The 20,431-nt window shown below is 48.5% G+C and overlaps 1 protein-coding gene across 3 annotated transcripts in view; it reads left to right on the top strand.

The window, feature by feature from the left end:
• Positions 1–19,983, top strand: part of TIRAP (TIR domain containing adaptor protein) — a 34,814-nt gene extending 14,831 nt beyond the window's left edge. For 2 of the 3 annotated variants that reach the window (XM_063943684.1, XM_063943683.1), the window contains exons 2-4: positions 2,653–2,704; positions 15,554–16,143; positions 18,048–19,983. In XM_063943684.1, coding sequence (XP_063799754.1) covers positions 15,564–16,143; positions 18,048–19,327 — 1,860 coding nt within the window. In that variant the 5' untranslated portion in view covers positions 2,653–2,704; positions 15,554–15,563 and the 3' untranslated portion in view covers positions 19,328–19,983. The remainder of the gene's footprint in view (positions 1–2,652; positions 2,705–15,553; positions 16,144–18,047) is intronic. The other variant, XM_063943685.1, reaches the window with a different exon arrangement.
• Positions 19,984–20,431: the final 448 nt, after the last annotated feature.

Here is a 20,431-nt window from a genome sequence, read left to right as displayed (position 1 = left end):
AGGACTGGGCATACTGACACATATACAGACAGGACCGGGCACACTGACACATATACAGACAGGACCGGGCAAACTGACACATATACAGACAGGACCGGGCACACTGACACATATACAGGACCGGACACACTGACACATATACAGAGACAGCATCGGGCACACTGACACATATACATATAGGACCGGGCATACTGACACATATACAGACAGGACCGGGCACACTGACACATATACAGATAGGACCGGGCACACTGACACATATACAGAGACAGCATCGGGAACACTGACGCATATACAGAGACAACATCGGGCACACTGACACATACACAGAGACAGCATCGGGAACACTGACACATATACAGAGACAACATCGGGCACACTGACACATATACAGAGACAGGACCGGGCACACTGACACATATAGAGGGACAGCATTGGGCACACTGACACATACACACAGGACCTGGCACACTGACACATATACAGACAGGACCTGGCACACTAACACATATACAGCCTGGACCGGGCATACTGACACACATACAGGACCGGACACACTGACACATATACAGACAGGACCGGGCACACTGACACATATACAGAGACAGCATCGGGCACATATACAGAGACAAGACCGGGCACACTGACACATATACAGAGACAAGACCGGGCACACGGACACATACAGAGACAGGACCGGGCACACTGACACATATACAGACAGGACCGGGCACACTGACACATATACAGACAGGACCGGGCACACTGACACATATACAGAGACAGTACCGGGCACACTGACACATATACAGACAGGACCGGGCACACTGACACATATACAGACAGGACCGAACACACTGACACATATACAGAGACAGTACCAGGCACACTGACACATATACAGAGACAGTACCAGGCACACTGACACATATACAGACAGGACCGGGCACACTGACACATATACAGAGACAGTACCGGGCACACTGACACATATACAGACAGGACCGGGCACACTGACACATATACAGACAGGACCGAACACACTGACACATATACAGAGACAGTACCAGGCACACTGACACATATACAGAGACAGTACCAGGCACACTGACACATATACAGACAGGACCGGGCACACTGACACATATACAGAGACAGTACCGGGCACACTGACACATATACAGACAGGACCGGACACACTGACACATATACAGAGACAGTACCGGGCACACTGACACATATACAGACAGGACCGGGCACACTGACACATATACAGACAGTACCGGGCACACTGACACATATACAGACAGTACCGGGCACACTGACACATATACAGAGACAGGACCGGGCACACTGACACATATACAGAGACAGGACCGGGCACACTGACACATATACAGACAGGACCGGGCACACTGACACATATACAGAGACAGTACCGGGCACACTGACACATATACAGACAGGACCGGGCACACTGACACATATACAGACAGGACCGAACACACTGACACATATACAGAGACAGTACCGGGCACAGGACCGGGCACTCTGACACATATACAGACAGGACCGGGCACACTGACACATATACAGAGACAGTACCGGGCACACTGACACATATACAGACAGGACCGGGCACACTGACACATATACAGACAGGACCGAACACACTGACACATATACAGAGACAGTACCGGGCACAGGACCGGGCACTCTGACACATATACAGACAGGACCGGGCACACTGACACATATACAGAGACAGTACCGGGCACACTGACACATATACAGACAGGACCGGACACACTGACACATATACAGACAGAACCGAACACACTGACACATATACAGACAGGGCCGGACACACTGACACATATACAGACAGGACCGGGAACACTGACACATATACAGACAGGACAGGGCACATGTCTTGGTATGGGTGGTCTTCAGTTTGCCGGCTGTCGGGGTCCCGGCGCACAGTATACCAGCGCCGGAAATCGACAGCCGGCATACAGACACCTTTTATCCCTCTTGGGGGTCCACGACCCCCCCCCTGGAGGGAGCATAGATAGTGTGGCGCGCGTAGCCACCGGTCCCGCAGGGAGGCTCATTTGCGCTCGCCCTGCAGTCAGTATGCCGGCGGTCGGCATTCTGGCGCTGGTATGCTGTGCGCCGTGACCCCGATAGCCGGCATATCATACTACACCCCAGGCATAAGTGTTCTGTGTATAGGGCACAGACGTAATCTGATTGGTCAGCCCAGGCTCATGCTGCTGCTCACTGGGGGGGGACGTCCCAAGACTTTATCACTTAAGCCCTGGAGAGAGATAAAGTGGAGAATTTGCTCAATACGGAGAGTGCGACTCCATAAAAGCACATACAGATCCTGCCAGTATCTGGGAATGCTCTCTACCAGTGGTGGGAGGTGGACAATGTGCCCGATGTACTTCTAGGACTTTTGTGCTGGATATATTTCGTGCAGTTCATTCACTGGCAGCTGACCTCTGCTTTCTGCTTTCTCCTGTCAGCTCATTGGTGGAGAGTTACCAGAGAGCTGTAGTTTGTGGTAGTGAACCCTGTAAGAGTTCAGCAGACATCTGATAAGCATCTGCAGAGCAATTGTGCATTTCTGTCTGTTTCACTTTGCAGGACACTTCACGTATGAGGCACCACCAGAGGGCCGCCCAAAGAGGGATGTCTGGTAAGTGGCATTATTTTACTCTAATATGGGCGAGAACGTCAGCAGAAGTGGGTTGTTTTGTATACTCGGCACCGTCACCCCATGGATGTGTTCTGCGAAGCATTCCTGAAGCAGCAGAACACCATGGCCGTGCAGACAGGCTCTCAGCCCCTGCAGTGCCCCATCCGCCAGATATTTCTGCACTTTCCAGGAGTTTGCCGGAAAGCTGTCCTCTGCCAGGCTGTCTGCACACATACAGCTTCTCCTGTTGCAGGAAGAACGGTTTATTAACTTTTATATAGCGCCAGCATATACCGATGCACCTTGCAATAATGTTCTCTCATTGAGGCAGCAGCAAGGTCCTCACAAGCAGCATTCTAAGAGAAACATTTATCCAGGGGGTGGTCCCCATGTGATCAACCCAAGCGCTTGCCAAATGTAGACTGTCTGCTGATTCAGTCCAAAAATAAGGAGAGGTGTCCACCCCACCAGCATTAATGATACATATAGGGCCTGACTCTGGCGAAGTGGCGGTCTTCTTTGCGTCTTTTCCCGCATCTGCGCCTGTGACTTTATGCGAATGCCACTACAAAGCCCCTGACGGTATTCATGCAGTTTTGTGATTTTCGGCCACACGCGCCAAAGTGGGTCACCGTAGTCACTCGCACTAGGAATGGCCGTCTGTACCCTCCTCATCGCTGCATCCGACTCACCATCAGGCCCATAATGCGGAGCTGCGCTAGGGCGGAACCAGCCGCTGGTCCGTAAAGATAAATAAAATCTGACGAAGCTTTGGGATATTCAGTTCATTTAATAATGTATCAATATCACACACCTTAAAATAACCTAAAATAATAACATAAAAGCAAAACAATCAGTTGCAGATAAAGAAAACAATCCCACATGATGTTCATTAATCATTAGCAGCGTGTTGTTGCGTAATGTTAGTAAATGCCGGATTGGTTCTAAATATAAAGTTCTCCTTAAAGTGAAGAAATAAATGCCGACACTTACAACACCACTTATACTGCTGCATTAATCACCGCGGCGTGATCATACCGGCAACACCTTACCGCCAGAGTCAGGGTTACCTGTGATGTTTACATGAAGCGTGAGGATCGGTATGAAATACCTCCAATCAAAATCCCGTCGGCAATTGACCAATGGTCAAAATCCCAACATGGACAAAATACCGACATGGACAAAATACCGACAAGGTCAAAATCCCGACATAGACAAAATACCGACAAGGTCCAAATCCCGACATGGACAAAATACCGACAAGGTCAAAATACCGACATGTGAAGTGTCGACAGGTCAAAATACCGATGTGCATTTTTCATTGTTTTTGTGTATGTGTGTATGTCGACATAGATCGACATGGACACCATATAAGTGTACCGCGTACGCTCGCCATGCTTTCGGCACACATTATATTCCCCTCCAGGTCCACTGGGATGGTAAATTATGAACAAGTCGGTTTCAATGGAAAAAATCAGGAAAAACTCATGTCGGCACTTTACATGTCAGTATTTGACATTGTCGGTATTTTAAATGTCGGTATTTTTTCCAATGTCGGGATTTTGACCGTCGGTCAATTGCTGTCGGGATTTCGACCGTCTGGATTTTGATTGGAGGTAAATTGACTGCATCCCGAAGCGTGTGCCCATCTGTGATATTGTAGACAGGGGGTATGTCAGCAATAAACAGCTGTAACAGCCCTGGTCTAGGACAGGATTGCCCAGGGGGCATCAGAGACATTGAATTGCTCGATCACTGAAGTATAAAGTAAATCCCTCATCCAACTAGAAATATGTCTGGAATCCGGGGTCCAACACCCTCACAGTTTGTCGGATAGATTGCCCCACAGGTGCAACTGTAAAAGACTTTTGAAGGCGTAGCTCAGTGTTCTCCTGGGTGTGGGGGTGGGAGGGGGTAGGTAGGTGGGTGGCTGTTTGGTGGTGGTGGTGCACTAAATGAAGCTATGCCACAGCTGGCAGGAGAGGAGACGTTACAGTGGTGCCGGTGGGTTATATATTATTACAGTACGCACAGCATAGGTGCTAGATAGCAGGCCACTACTATTTAATGGTAGAGTACTTATTGCATAACTTGTGGTCGGGGTGTTTTTTTTTTAAAGATTAAGTTAAAGCCAATTACTGTACAATGGAGGGTGTGCAAGCAGCTTTAGACTCAGAGTATTTTGGGCATGAGACAGTCTAATTACAGCTATGACACACCGGGTACAGATTTCCTGTTCTGTACCGAGAGACGTGCACTTCCTGCCTGCGGCAGATCTGCCACAATGTCACTTGTCCCAACCTCTGTCCGTTATGCACAAAGGTTAATTTTCCTACACTCGTAGGAGCCTTAACCGTCTCCCGTGAACCCACCCGTTTCCCCATAAATATGGGGGTGTTTGCAGTAAAATAGGAATTTGCGCTGCACATTTTAGTGTTATTTGTTCCGGGCCCAGATGTTCCGCTGTGTTGCAGCACTTGTCATCGTGACCCTACGGGACCCGTCTACCCCTGCTCCTAATCACAAAGATCTCTGTTGTTTCCTCAGCCAGGCAGAGATTACACCTCAGAAAGCGCGCCCAGCCCTCGTTTGCTCGTGTGTTCCTGCCCTGCACTCACCGCAGACAGGGGCGGCCTCGCTGGGTATTTATGTTGGCACAGAAGGCATTCCCAGGAACTCACATTGCAATATAGCAATGGTTCTCAAACTCGGTCCTCAGGACCCCACACGGTTCACGTTTTCCAGGTCACCCGGCAGCTGCACTGTGTGTCACCAACTGTCACATTTTAAAAATCTACAGGTGACCTGCAAAACATGAATCGTTTGGGGTCCTGAGGACCGAGTTTGAGAACCTGTGCAATATAGTATATACTGTATTCATGCATGTGTATTCTTATCAGCCTGGTGGATAGAAAAAGGGGATTCGTTTTTTATTGCAAAAATCCCATTAAGTGTTCATTCCTCTGCACAAGTGATGACATGAGAGGGCTGATGCATCCATCTGAAAGTGATGACATGAGAGGGCTGATGCATGTATCTGTATTACTGGCATTTGCAGTCTCGGAGAGCCATATACCGGAATGTCAGTGTACAGCGGAATGTCGTTCCCCGGGGAAATCCTCAGCAATCTCTGCCCTGAAACTACACAAATGCTGCTCAGAAAGGAATGCGGCTGCTAGTATACTTTTCTGCACAGATTGCTAAGGGGCGAACTATTCACCAAGGGCCTGTCGCTGCTCTCACACTGTGACCTGCACGTTTTTGTGTCGCTAGAAGAGCCTTAATGATTGGTCGTCGCTGTGTCCATGGCAGGTCAGGTAACATTTTAGGAAGACAGCGTTTGATATTAGTTTAACAGTGGGGACCGTCTGTAGCAGAGGTATTTAGTATAAAAGAAAATCATTTTCTCTAACGTCCTAGTGGATGCTGGGGACTCCGTAAGGACCATGGGGAATAGACGGGCTCCGCAGGAGACATGGGCACTTTAAGAAAGAATTTAGGATCTGGTGTGCTCTGGCTCCTCCCTATATGTCCCTCCTCCAGACCTCAGTTTGAATCTGTGCCCGGCCGAGCTGGGTGCTGTTCAGTGAACTCTCCTGAGCTTGCTGCAATTTTGTATTTTGTTAGGTTTTTTTTTATTTTCAGGGAGCTCTGCTGGCAACAGACTCCCTGCATCGTGGGACTGAGGGGAGAGAAGCAGCCCTACTCTCTGCAGATAGGTCCTGCTTCTTAGGCTCCAGAGGGATCGTACACAGGATCTCACCCTCGTCGTCCGATCCCAGAGCCGCGCCGCCGTCCCCCTCGCAGAGCCGGAAGACAAAAGCTGGGTGAAAGAAGCAAGAAGACTTCGAAATCGGCGGCAGAAGACTCCAGTCTTCACTGAGGTAGCGCACAGCACTGCAGCTGTGTGCCATTGCTCCCACACTACATCCACATACTCCGGTCACTGTAGGGTGCAGGGGGGGGGGGGGGCGCCCTGGGCAGCAATTTAGGACCTCTTTGGCAAAAGTTTGCATATATACAGTTGGGCACTGTATATATGTATGAGCCCCCGCCAAATAATTGTATATTAAAGCGGGACAGAAGCCCGCCGCTGAGGGGGCGGGGCTTCTTCCTCGGCACTCACCAGCGCCATTTTTTCTCCACAGCTCCGCTGAGAGGAAGCTCCCCAGGCTCTCCCCTGCAGATACACGGTAGAAGGGGGTAAAAAGAGAGGGGGGGCACATAATTTGGCGCAAAAATCAATATAACAGCGGCTACTGAGTTAACATTAAGTTACTGTATTATTCCTGGGTTATATAGCGCTGGGGTGTCAAAGTCGAAAAATATCATGAATCACTTGCCTTGTACTAACCCCTCATGCACATGCCCGCTGCACGTGCGCACGCTCTGCTGTGCGTGCACATATCCGCAATTTGCGTAAGATCGCTCCGGCGATCGCGCGGTGTATGCGCATTTACGGTAGAGTTTGTAAGCGTCTAGCGTGCGACTCGATCATAACATATTTAATCCACATAGTGTGTTTTATAGTGAATATTCCCCTTAACAATGTCAGAAAGTATGTTTAGTTTAAAACGGTTCTTGGACAGGGAAATTCCTCTTTGCATTATGGGAAGGGTCAGATAAAGGTAGAACGGTGGTGTCTAGTATCCAGTTGTAGAGTATTTTATTGGTGACATTTCGGTGTTGGTTAGGAAGAGAATGCTCGCTCCTGCGCATAGTTATGTACAAAAGTAGTTTATAGACATTTACTATATTTGCTGTTCATTATCCATGCGGGGGGGGGGAATCCAGAGGATACCACCCACTACAGCAGTTGGGGAGAGACACAGGCCACCTGTTCGAACCCACCTATGATCTTTTGTTATAATGCAGAGACACATTCCTGTGTCCAATGAACCATGAGATTATAGGGATCATTGTATTGTTACTGTATGCTGTGTATATAAGGACCACCATTGCTGGGCCAGTCACTCACTCTCTCTGCAAGGTTTTCACATTGAAGGCTGAGGGCTGGAATCCAGGACGCGCTTGCGAATCATCCCCACGTGTGTAAGTTCTCTGTAGCCATTTTGTTATCCTCTGTGTTTGCCATTTGTTCTCATTGTGTACTCATTCTGTTTGCTTGTGTTTGCGATCGTTCGCTATTGTTCATATTATTCCTTGTTATTCTGTTTAGATTTTGATGTTAGTTTGTAGTGTATGATATGTATTGTTTTTAACCTTTTATTAGAATCTATCCACAGTGGCCTTAGAACCATGTGGTTTTTCAAATACAAATCAGTGCTGTGTTGTCACTTTCCTGCCAGGGCTTTCAAAGTGGTTTAACCTGTTTAAGCATTGTTAAGGTGTATAAGCATTGTTAAGGTGTATGCACTGCTGATACTTTGTATCACCAGCGCTACTTAAAGTTTTAAAGGTATAGTGCTTTGCTGCTAAGGTTTAAAGTATAAGCATATCCTTACACTGTTTCATTACTTAAGGTTTACTGTATATCATTCTGTGAGCGTATGTGCCGCTCGTGTCTCGAGCCCACGGCCTAGCGTCTGCTACGCTAGGTGCGTACCCTTACGGTACTCAGTGCGCCAATAGCGTACTTAGTCCGTAATAGAATATAGCTTAATGTTTATAGGTAATAACTGACTTTATCAGGGGTGTGTGCTGGCATACTCTCTCTCTGTCTCTCCAAAGGGCCTTGTGGGGGAACTGTCTTCAAATAGAGCATTCCCTGTGTGTGTGGTGTGTCGGTACGCTTGTGTCGACATGTTTGACGAGGAAGGCTATGTGGAAACAGAGCGGGAGCAAATTAATGTGGTGTCTCCGCCGACGGCGCCGACACCTAATTGGATGGATATGTGGAAGGTTTTAAATGATAATGTTAATTCCTTGCATAAAAGGTTGGATAAAGCTGAAACCTTAGGACAGTCAGGGTCTCAGCCCGTGCCTGATCCTATGTCGCAGAGGCCGTCAGAGTCTCAGAAGCGCCCACTATCCCAAATTGTTGACACAGATACCGACATGGATTCTGACTCCAGTGTCGATTACGATGATGCAAAGTTACAGCCTAAATTGGCTAAATCCATCCGTTATATGATTATAGCAATTAAGGATGTGTTGCACATCACAGAGGAAACCCCAGTCCCAGACAAGAGGGTTCATATGTATGGGGAAAAAAGGCAGGTGGTGACCTTCCCCCCTTCACACGAGCTAAATGAGTTATGTGAAAAGGCTTGGGAATCTCCAGATAAAAAAACTGCAGATTTCCAAACGGATGCTTATGGCGTATCCTTTCCCGCCAACGGACCGGTTACGCTGGGAATCCTCCCCTAGGGTGGACAAAGCTTTAACACACTTATCCAAGAGGGTAGCCCTGCCGTCACAGGATACGGCCACCCTAAAAGATGCTGCGGATAGAAAGCAAGAGGGTACCCTGAAGTCCATTTATACACATTCAGGTACCTTACTAAGGCCGGCAATTGCGTCGGCCTGGGTGTGTAGTGCTGTAGCAGCATGGACGGATACCTTATCTGAGGAACTGGATACCTTAGACAAGGATACTATATTAATGACCCTGGGGCATATAAAAGACGCTGTCCTATATATGAGAGATGCTCAAAGAGACATTAGCCTACTGGGCTCTAGAATAAATACTATGTCGATTTCTGCCAGAAGGGTCCTGTGGACTCGGCAATGGACAGGTGATGCTGACTCAAAAAGGCACATGGAGGTTTTACCTTACAAGGGTGAGGAATTGTTTGGGGAGGGTCTCTCGGACCTGGTCTCCACAGCTACTGCTGGAAAGTCAAATTTTTTGCCATATGTTTCCTCACAACCTAAGAAAGCACCGTATTACCAAATGCAGTCCTTTTGATCACAAAAAGGCAAGAAAGTCCGAGGTGCGTCCTTTCTTGCCAGAGGCAGGGGCAGAGGAAGGAAGCTGCACAACGCAGCTAGTTCCCAGGAACAGAAGTCCTCCCCGGCTTCCACTAAATCCACCGCATGACGCTGCGGCTCCACAGGCGGAGCCAGGCCCGGTGGGGGCGCGTCTCCGAAATTTCAGCCACAAGTGGGTTCACTCCCAGTTGGTTCCCTGGGCAATAGAGATTGTGTCTCAGGGATACAAGCTGGAATTCGAAGAGATGCCCCCTCACCGATACCTCAAATCGGACCTGCCAGCTTCCCCCTTAGAGAGGGAAATAGTGTTAACTGCAATTCACAAATTGTATCTTCAACAGGTGGTGGTCAAGGTTCCCCTTCTTCAACAAGGAAAGGGTTATTATTCGACCATGTTTGTGGTACCGTAACCGGACGGTTCAGTCAGATCCATATTGAATTTAAAATCCCTGAACATATACCTGAAAAGGTTCAAGTTCAAGATGGAGTCGCTCAGAGCGGTCATCGCAAGCCTGGAAGGGGGGGGGGGATTTTATGGTGTCTCTGGACATAAAGGATGCATACCTTCATGTCCCCATTTATCCACCTCATCAGGCGTACCTCAGATTTGTGGTACAGGATTGTCATTACCAATTTCAGACGTTGCCGTTTGGTCTCTCCACAGCACCGAGAATATTTACCAAGGTAATGGCGGAGATGATGGTACTCCTGCGGAAGCAAGGGGTCACAATTATCCCATACTTGGACGATCTCCTCATAAAGGCGAGGTCAAGAGAGCAGTTGCTGATCAGCGTAGCATTATCTCTGGAAGTGTTACGACAACACGGCTGGATTCTAAATATTCCAAAGTCGCAGTTGATTCCTACGACTCGTCTGCCTTTCCTGGGCATGATTCTGGACACAGACCAGAAGAGGGTTTATCTCACGAAGGAGAAGGCTCAGGAACTCATGACACTGGTCAGAGACCTATTGAAACCAAAACAGGTGTCGGTGCATCACTGCACGCGAGTCCTGGGAAAGATGGTGGCATCATACGAGGCCATTCCCTTCGGAAGGTTCCATGCAAGGACCTTTCAATGGGATCTACTGGACAAATGGTCCGGATCACATCTTCAGATGCATCGGTTAATCACCCTATCCCCCAGGGCCAGGGTGTCTCTCCTGTGGTGGCTGCAGAGTGCTCACCTCCTCGAGGGCCGCAGATTCGGCATTCAGGACTGGGTCCTGGTTACCACGGATGCAAGCCTCCGAGGGTGGGGGGCAGTCACACAGGGAAGAAATTTCCAAGGTCTGTGGTCAAGTCAGGAGACTTGCCTCCACATCAACATCCTGAAACTAAGGGCCATATACAACGCCCTACGCCAAGCGGAGTCCCTACTTCGCGACCAACCGGTTCTGATTCAGTCAGACAACATCACCGCAGTGGCTCATGTAAACCGCCAAGGCGGTACAAGGAGCAGGGTGGCGATGGTAGAAGCCACCAGAATTCTTCGCTGGGCGGAGAATCACGTAAGCGCACTGTCAGCAGTGTTCATTCCGGGAGTGGACAACTGGGAAGCAGACTTCCTCAGCAGGCACGACTTCCACCCGGGAGAATGGGGACTTCATCAAGAAGTCTTCACGCAGGTTGCAAGTCGGTGGGAACTGCCACAGGTGGACATGATGGCACCCCGCCTCAACAAAAAGCTACAGAAGTATTGCGCCAGGTCAAGAGACCCTCAGGCGATAGCTGTGGACGCACTGGTGACGCCGTGGGTGTTCCAGTCGGTCTATGTATTTCCTCCTCTTCCTCTCATACACAAGGTGCTGAGAATCATAAGAAAAAGAGGAGTGAGAACAATACTCATTGTTCCGGATTGGCCAAGAAGGACTTGGTATCCAGATCTGCAAGAAATGCTCACAGAGGACCCGTGGCCTCTGCCTCTAAGACAGGACTTGTTGCAACAGGGGCCCTGTCTGTTCCAAGACTTACCGCGGCTGCGTTTGACTGCATGGCGGTTGAACGCCGGATCCTAGCAGAAAAGGGCATTCCGGATGAGGTCATTCCTACGCTGATAAAGGCTAGGAGGACGTGACGGCTCAACATTATCACCGTATATGGCGAAAATATGTTGCTTGGTGTGAGGCCAGGAATGCCCCTACGGAGGAATTCCAGCTGGGCCGTTTCCTTCACTTCCTACAGTCGGGAGTGACTTTGGGCCTAAAATTGGGTTCCATTAAGGTCCAGATTTCGGCCCTATCCATTTTCTTTCAAAAAGAACTGGCTTCACTGCCTGAAGTTCAGACGTTTGTAAAGGGAGTGCTGCATATTCAACCCCCTTTTGTGCCTCCAGTGGCACCTTGGGATCTTAACGTGGTGTTGAGTTTCCTGAAATCACACTGGTTTGAACCACTGAAGTCGGTGGAAGTAAAATATCTCACGTGGAAGGGGGTCATGCTACTAGCCTTGGCTTCGGCTAGGCAGGTGTCAGAATTGGCAGCTTTGTCACATAAAAGCCCTTATCTGGTTTTCTATGCGGATAGATTAGAATTGCGGACCCGCCCACAATTTCTGCCAAAAGTGGTTTCATCATTTCATATGAATCAACCTATTGTGGTGCCTGTGGCTACTACTGACTTGGAGGATTCCGAGTTACTAGATGTAGTCAGGGCTTTGAAGGTTTATGTAGCCAGAACGGCTAGGGTCAGGAAAACAGAATCTTTGTTTATCCTGTATGCTTCCAACAAGCTTGGTGTTCCTGCTTCAAAGCAAACTATTGCTCGCTGGATCTGTAATACGATTCAGCAGGCTCAGTCTGCGGCTGGATTGCCGCTGCCAAAATCAGTTAAGGCCCATTCCACTAGGAAGGTGGGCTCTTCTTGGGCGGCTGCCCGAGGGGTCTCGGCATTACAGCTGTGCCGAGCGGCTACTTGGTCAGGTTCAAACACTTTTGCAAAGTTCTACAAGTTTGATACCCTGGCTGAGGAGGACCTTGTGTTTGCTCAATCGGTGCTGCAGAGTCATCCGCGCTCTCCCGCCCGTTTGGGAGCTTTGGTATAATCCCCATGGTCCTTACGGAGTCCCCAGCATCCACTAGGACGTTAGAGAAAATAAGATTTTACTTACCGGTAAATCTATTTCTCGTAGTCCGTAGTGGATGCTGGGCGCCCGTCCCAAGTGCGGACTTCTTCTGCAATGCTTGTATATAGTTATTGCTTAAATAAGGGTTATGTTATAGTTGCATCAGGGTTGATCTGATGCTCTGTTGTTGTTCATACTGTTAACTGGGTAAGTTTATCACAAGTTATACGGTGTGGCTGGTTTGAGTCTTGCCCTGGATTCCAAAATCCTTTCCTTGTACTGTCAGCTCTTCCGGACACAGTTTCTCTAACTGAGGTCTGGAGGAGTGACATAGAGGGAGGAGCCAGAGCACACCAGAATCTTAATTCTTTCTTAAAGTGCCCTGTCTCCTGCGGAGCCCGTCTATTCCCCATGGTCCTTACGGAGTCCCCAGCATCCACTACGGACTACGAGAAATAGATTTACCGGTAAGTAAAATCTTATTATCCACCATTTAAATGTATTGATGAATTAGCAGGATTCGTGTGGTCCTAACGGATACGATCATATACACGATGTAATATTATTATAGACAAAGAGTTCACAGCGATAAAACGCAGAAATGTGTAAATAAAATACTAATTATTTGCGACATATAGACGTAGCGGTACAGTGTGCGATGATTTAATCGCACCTCCGCTTGCGCATGAAAGGGCAGCGTTTTCAGAGGGTGTGTTGGCGGAATTATGGGGCTATGTTGTGTTCTGGTGTAAATGCGTCCAGCCACGTGGATTAGGGGCGGTCCGCCCGCAGAGACTTTGTGTCTGAAACAAACCATGGGGGTAATTCAGATCTGATCGCTGGGCAGCCATTTTTGCAGCCCTGCGATCGGATAGTCGCCGCCTACGGGGGGGAGCGTATTTTAGCCGCGCAAATGTGCGATCGCTGATATTGTGCAGTCTCTGCGCAGCCCAGGACATACTCAGCCGCTGCGATCACATCAGGCTGTTCAGGACCGGATTTGACATCAGACTCCTTCCCTGCAAACGCATGGACACGCCTGCGTTTTTCTAAACATTCCCTGAAAACGGTCAGTTGCCACCCACAAACGCCCTCTTCCTGTCAGTCTCCTTGCGATCGCCCAGTGCGAATGGATCCTTCGCACAAACCCATCGCTGAGTGGCGATCCGCTTTGTAGCCCTGCGACACGCCTGCGCATTGCGCTGCACATGTATGCGCAGTTTGTGTCTGATCGCCCGCTGAGGTCTGAATTACCCCCCATGTTGCCATGCAAGGGGAACAAAAACAATTATGTTTTCTGTGCAGGGTAAATACTGGCTGCTTCTGCATGTAGCCCACAAATGTTAGCTTTATTTTTACACTGCAATTTAGATTTCAGTTTAAACACACCCCACCCAAATCTAACTCTCTCTGCACACGTTACATCTGCCCCACCTGCAGTGCACATGGTTTTGCCCAGGGGCACAGTTACTGACTCTCTTTTTTTTTTTTTTTGCCTTACTTCCAAATCAGAATGAGGCTTATTGTGTCTGGTTCGGTGGAGGGTGCCAGAAGTCAGCAGGAAGCTCTCACATATAAGTTGCATAATTACGTTGAATAGAAAGTGAGATATTAGGTGTCCTCAATTTATTCAAAGAGACATGAATGCACATTCTGCATTGTCAATTATAGTTATTATATATTATATTATATCACTCATGGCTGCATTGTTAACAACTGCTTCTTGTGTCTCCAGTGAGATGGATGCAGGATTTGCATTTCATATGTGTCCAGCTGTATTGTCAAACTTAGAACATAACAAAAATTCATCAAACATAAAGCTGATCACTGAAGCCTTATAATATATTTGGTGAATTAGGGCGCTCAGTATCACCGGCGATTTCACCACATGCAATGCTCCAAAGCCAGCACAGTGACCTGAGAGGTTGTGTTGGCGGAATTATGGCTGTGTCACTCATCGTCCAGTCTCACTGCGTGATCTGTCCAGTGTGGCACAGGCCTGTGTGACCAGACCTGGAGATTGAGGCTGTGTGTCAGGGCTGCAGATTTGTTATCAGGCTGCGGGCACCAGCTTCGTACAGACGGCCCCCGTTGTGCTGGGTCACCATAATCTGACTGTATCTGGGTGATTGCATCCTCCACCATAAGTGCTTTGGCTGCTGGCGATCCAGATCCTTCGTAGTGTAATAATTGCGGTCAACGAAACTGCACTTATAGTACAGGAATACATATTGCATAAAAGATGAGGGCAGTCATTTTATCGTCTGTATGATCTTATCTGGCGGGGGGGGGGGCTGGTCACATTGGTGCATTAAAATGTTTAAATTCATACTCTATACATGATAAAATAGTCCCAAAAAATCATTTAACATATATATGTATCAGCTTGGACATGATGGAGACCCCCTGGAGTTCCCTGTTCCAACTTGCAAGTGTTATTACTTTTTACAAAAACAAGGCCAAAACCCCCTCCGGCCACGGTCCACACAGGACGCCTAGCAACTGCCTTCCCCGGCGACAGCGGTAACTATATACACTACACCAGGCAAACCACACCCGACTCTCCCAAGAGCTGCTGCGGCCATAACACACGACTACGCCAGGTGCTTTATAGAGATCACATAAGCAGATTTCTAATGCCCGTCATAAGGGGTGAGTTGTTACTTATTATACATTAGTTTTGCATTAGGAACTCAGTGTAAGAGCCAGGTAGCCATTGAGAAAAGAATCATTTTTGTATATCCAAAAATGTGGGGGATTTTGCTGCAAAAAAGTCGCTGCACACTTTACCACAGCAGCAAGACTGTTTCAACAAAGTAGAAAGTTACCAGTACCCACAAAACCCCTTCCATTGTAGGGACGGACTAATAAAAATGATTGTTCTTTTGTTGTAGGTTCTTGGGAATGGGCCCTAAGGAGAGCAAACATCTCTCCCCCGCCAGAGACACTATAAGATCAGGGTCCCAAATCAACGTCTCCACCCCTGGAAGCCGCACCCACCCAATCCCGCTGCAGTCGGCCAGCGCAAGACCCGCTGAGCCCATCCCCGTGTGGCCGGAGAACAGCGCCCGCTGGCAGAGGCCGTACGACGTGTACATCTGCCACAGCAAGGAAGAAGCAGATACCGCCTATGCTATAGAGATGCTTTCGTACCTGGAGAAGCAACCAGAGAAGCTGCGATGCTTCCTGCCTCTGCGGGACATGGAAGTCGGCAGCCCCGTGTCGACGGAGATGTGCCGGGGGGCAGAGAGCAGCCACTGCTGGGTGATGCTGCTGACACCGCACTTCCTCACGGACAGCTGGTGTAAATACCAGATGCACCAGTTCCTGACGCAGGATCCGTGCGCAGACGGGCGCCTCATCCCAGTCGTCATGGGCTTGCCGTTTTCACAGTACCCGTCGGAGATGAGACACATGTACGCCTTTAAAGGCACGCTCAGTGACCAGAGTGTGTTCGGTCAAATTAAGAGAGCCATACTGACATGTAAGTAAATAGGAGATTGCGTCTAGATTGGATTAAAAGGCGCAGCCTGGGATTGTTTGCACATGACTACAGTCAGTAAGTATTGTGGAGAACAGTGATTTCTCATATATCTCGAGTGTTGCTCACCTTCTCACGCTTTGGGCCTGATGCACAGGGCGTGCACTGAACTTCGGCTATGTGCCGTGTGTATTATTGAGATGGGCCGTGTGCCCGCCGCCTGTTGGCCTGCATGCGCTAGGCCTTCCACTTTCTGTCCACTAACGCACTCATCGACGTCATTGTTATCTGAAATTACACAATTCCTAGCTGGGTGCAATGCTCTGCTGACATCAGTAATCCAAATAGGATGCTTCGTATATGCCCACAGAACGGCCATGACACGCCCGGGAGGTTCCATGATAATGAGGTTCATGGTGCCCCCACTCTGCCATGCCCACTCTGCAGAACTCGCCTACACCGTGTGTACGCTCACAGAAGACAGGCAGTCTGTTCCGTTGGCATAGATCCTTCGTTTGGCACTTGCGCACATACGGAGAATCGCCGCAGACCATGCACAAGTGACTTCCGTACGACTCAGAAGCAGGTCCATAGATTCATATTCAGAGAAAGGGGGAGATTTATCAAACTCCTAAAGAGGAGAAGTAGAGGTGTTGCCATATCAGCCAATGAGATTCTACGGGGTAGATTTACTATTGCATCTAAAACAGGAAAGTGGGGGGGGGGGGGGGTGTTGCCCATATCAGCCAATCAGTTTATAGCTATAATTTCTTCGTTGCATTCTACAAAATGATACAAAGAATCTAATTGGTTGTTACCGGCGGCAACACCATTGTTTTAGAAGCATTAGTAAATCTACCCTGGATGCAGCTAGCATTTTATAGACTGTATAAGATAAATGGTGGCTGGGGTTTATTTTCTCAGCTGCTAATTATCTGCATTTTTTTACCCTTCAGTATGTAAAACAGCACAATACCATTAGGTGCCAGACACACCTGTCCCGCAGGTAATATTACTGACAGTGTACATTCTGGGGGTCAAACACGATGCTTAGTAAATAAACCCCCCTAGGATCAGATTGGTTCCTGTGCTTAGGATCTCAGTGAGAAGATGAGTGGGATGTAAGTGGGTGCGGTGAGAATGAGTGGGATGTAAGTGGGTGGGGTGAGAATGAGTGGGATGTAAGTGGGTGGGGTGAGAATGAGTGGGATGTAAGTGGGTGGGGTGAGAATGAGTGGGATGTAAGTGGGTGGGGTGAGAATGAGTGGGATGTAAGTTGGTGGGGTGAGAATGAGTGGGATGTAAGTTGGTGGGGTGAGAATGAGTGGGTTGTAAGTGGGTGGGGTGAGAATGAGTGGGATGTAAGTGGGTGGGGTGAGAATGAGTGGGATGTAAGTGGGTGGGGTGAGAATGAGTGGGATGTAAGTGGGTGGGGTGAGAATGAGTGGGATGTAAGTGGGTGGGGTGAGAATGAGTGGGATGTAAGTGGGTGGGGTAAGATTAAGTGGTATGTAAGTGGGTAGGTGAGAATGAGTGGGATGTAAGTGGGTGGGGTGAGAATGAGTGGTATGTAAGTGGGTAGGGTGAGACTGAGTGGGATATAAGTGGGTGGGGTGAGAATGAGTGGGATGTAAGTGGGTAGGGTGAGAATGAGCAAGATGAGAGTGAGTGGGATGTAAGTGGGTGGGGTGAGAGTGGACGGATGACATGAGAATGAGCAAGATGAGAGTGAGTGGAATAAGTGAACACAATGAAGGGATGGGAGTGGACGTGGTGAGAGTGTAGGGTGACTGCGAGTGGCAGGCAATTTTACTCCAACCTCAGGAAGTGACAGAAGTTAGTTCTGACTCCCTATATGTTACTAAGAACAATCAGGTTTGTAACCTACCTACTTTTTTATTTTATAGATCTGAAGAAGCTACTGACTGTTACAGCTGACCAAGTTCCTTCAGTGACAGCTAGTAGCAACAACTCAGAAAGAAGCGAAGGAAGCAGCCCAATGAGGAGCTCTGGGACACAAGAGTCTACCAGTGACATATCGATGAGGAGCTCTTCAACACAAGAGTCTACCAGTGACCTGGCCATGAGAACCTCTGGGGCACAGGAGTCCACCACTGACCTGGCCCAGAGAATTTCTGGGGCACAGGAGTCCACCGTTGACCTGGCCATGAGAACCTCTGGGACACAGGAGTCCACCAGTGACATATCTATGAGGAGCTCTACAACACAGGAATCCACCACTGACCTGGCCACGAGAACCTCTGGGACACAGGAGTCCACCAGTGACATATCTATGAGGAGCTCTACAACACAAGACTCCACCACTGACCTGGCCATGAGAACCTCTGGGGCACAGGAGTCCACCGGTGACGTGGCTATGAGGGGCTCTACAACACAGGAATCCACCACTGACCTGGCCCAGAGAAATTCTGGGGAACAGGAGTCCACCGTTGACCTGACCAGGAGAACCTCTGAATCACAGCAGTCCACCAGTGACTTGTCCGTGGTTAGCTGTGGGACACAAGAGTCCATCAGTAACATGTCTGTGAGGATCTCTACAACACCGGAGTCCATGAGTGATATCTCGCATGGTGCAGAGTTCCTCACCAGCTTCTCCAAAAAGGTGTCCTTGAACTCTGTAACACACAGCTCCATCATCAACCAGTCACTGAGTGACTATGGGACACGTGAGTTCAGCACTAACATGAACTGCATGAAAAATACAAAAATATGTGAAAAACGAGATTCCAAGGTTACAGCTAATGTACAAGAGAGACCCTGCAACACAGAGGTGTCCACTGCTTCACTGCAGGACAGAAACACTGACTTTCCACCATCACTGACCTCCGGGAGTAATAAAGAATTATGTCCAGGCTGCAGTGGGGTGCAAGGAGAGAGCAAGGACTCTTGTAGCATCGGGAGTGGTAGAGACACCAGTTGCAGTAGGATGATGTCAGTGACCAGGGACCACCATGCACACTGGAGTGATATGTACACTAGTTGCACAGGTGTGCAAGCAGCAAGCCAGGACATTTGTCATTCTTATATTGATTTATACACAAGTTGTAGTAACATGCAAGCAGTGAGTAAGGACACATCGCGCAGCAGTGACTTAAATCCGCACAGGAATGAGATGGTCAATGACGCAGGGGATAACTCAGTGTTACTTCCAGACCAGTGTTCCTAACCGCTGAATGCAATGCCCGCTGCGTGTAACTAACAAGGCCTGGTCATAAGCCGCAAACTAGGGCAAGTCACAAAGTAACGGGGCTGGCTCCAGTGTTCTGGTGCAGATACTTGTGCACAGGAAACAAGTGTTGGCTTTTATTTGACTTCCCTGCACTAGATATATAGTAGAAGTAGATGGGTTGTCGTGGGTTACAGTAACATTTTTCCTGTGCACCAGTTTCCAGAAACCGACATGCTGACCATCTCCTTCGCTATGTGTAGGAGAGGGATCTACTACCAATAAGTGTTAAACTTTATAATAGCTGGCGCTTACTGTGCTACAGGCTGAGGCTTTATACATTAGGCCCTGTCTGTAAAAATGTCCATATTTTTCAGTATTGACGAAACGTTTTCTGCCTCTTGGGTGCAGTTCCAACCATCTGTCCCTACTTTCTCAGCTGTGCAAGTTGATAGCTATTGCCACAGGTTATTGAAATGTCAACCACATGTTATAATCAAATAGCTGAACCTTGCCGTGATATTTATTTACCGAGACCGTGTCACGCAGCGCACCGCTCGGAGCCCCAACCAGCCCTAAACTAGTTTTATACCTCAGCAACTTTGGAGAAAGCAAATCTAGTAATAAAGAATTATTTGGGCGTTTCCTTTTTGTAACCGTTTTGGGCTTTTATTTTGCATTTTCATAAATAGTCTGCTACCTCCCTACTTTCTCAGCATGGGAGGGCCGGTGCCACAGAGACCTTATATCGGGACACTTGGCAGGTGAGTCTGACTGGACTGGCCGGCACAGAAGTATACCTAACTCTTCTCTCTACTACGAGGGATGTCCCTGATGGTTGTAAATAAAAAAAAGTCTACTTTATGTCACCTATGAACGTCCGCATAGACCGCAGTGACGTAATATAATAATTGGATATGCATGCAACTAAATTGCACAATCAGATTGCAGTGATTCCACCTGGCTGCCAATGGGATTTAGCCGAATGTATCTTTATACCGCTTAAAGGATATCTGCGGAAAAATTATTTTTCCCAAAGAGACTGCTTATACTGAGAAGGTACTAAACCTTGCTGGAGTAAATCCGGATTCTTAGCATCTCCTA

The sequence above is a fragment of the Pseudophryne corroboree genome, chromosome 10 (genome assembly GCF_028390025.1).
Source record: "Pseudophryne corroboree isolate aPseCor3 chromosome 10, aPseCor3.hap2, whole genome shotgun sequence".
In the NCBI taxonomy this organism is placed as follows: Eukaryota; Metazoa; Chordata; class Amphibia; order Anura; family Myobatrachidae; genus Pseudophryne; species Pseudophryne corroboree.
This window is presented reverse-complemented; position numbering and strand designations above follow the sequence as displayed.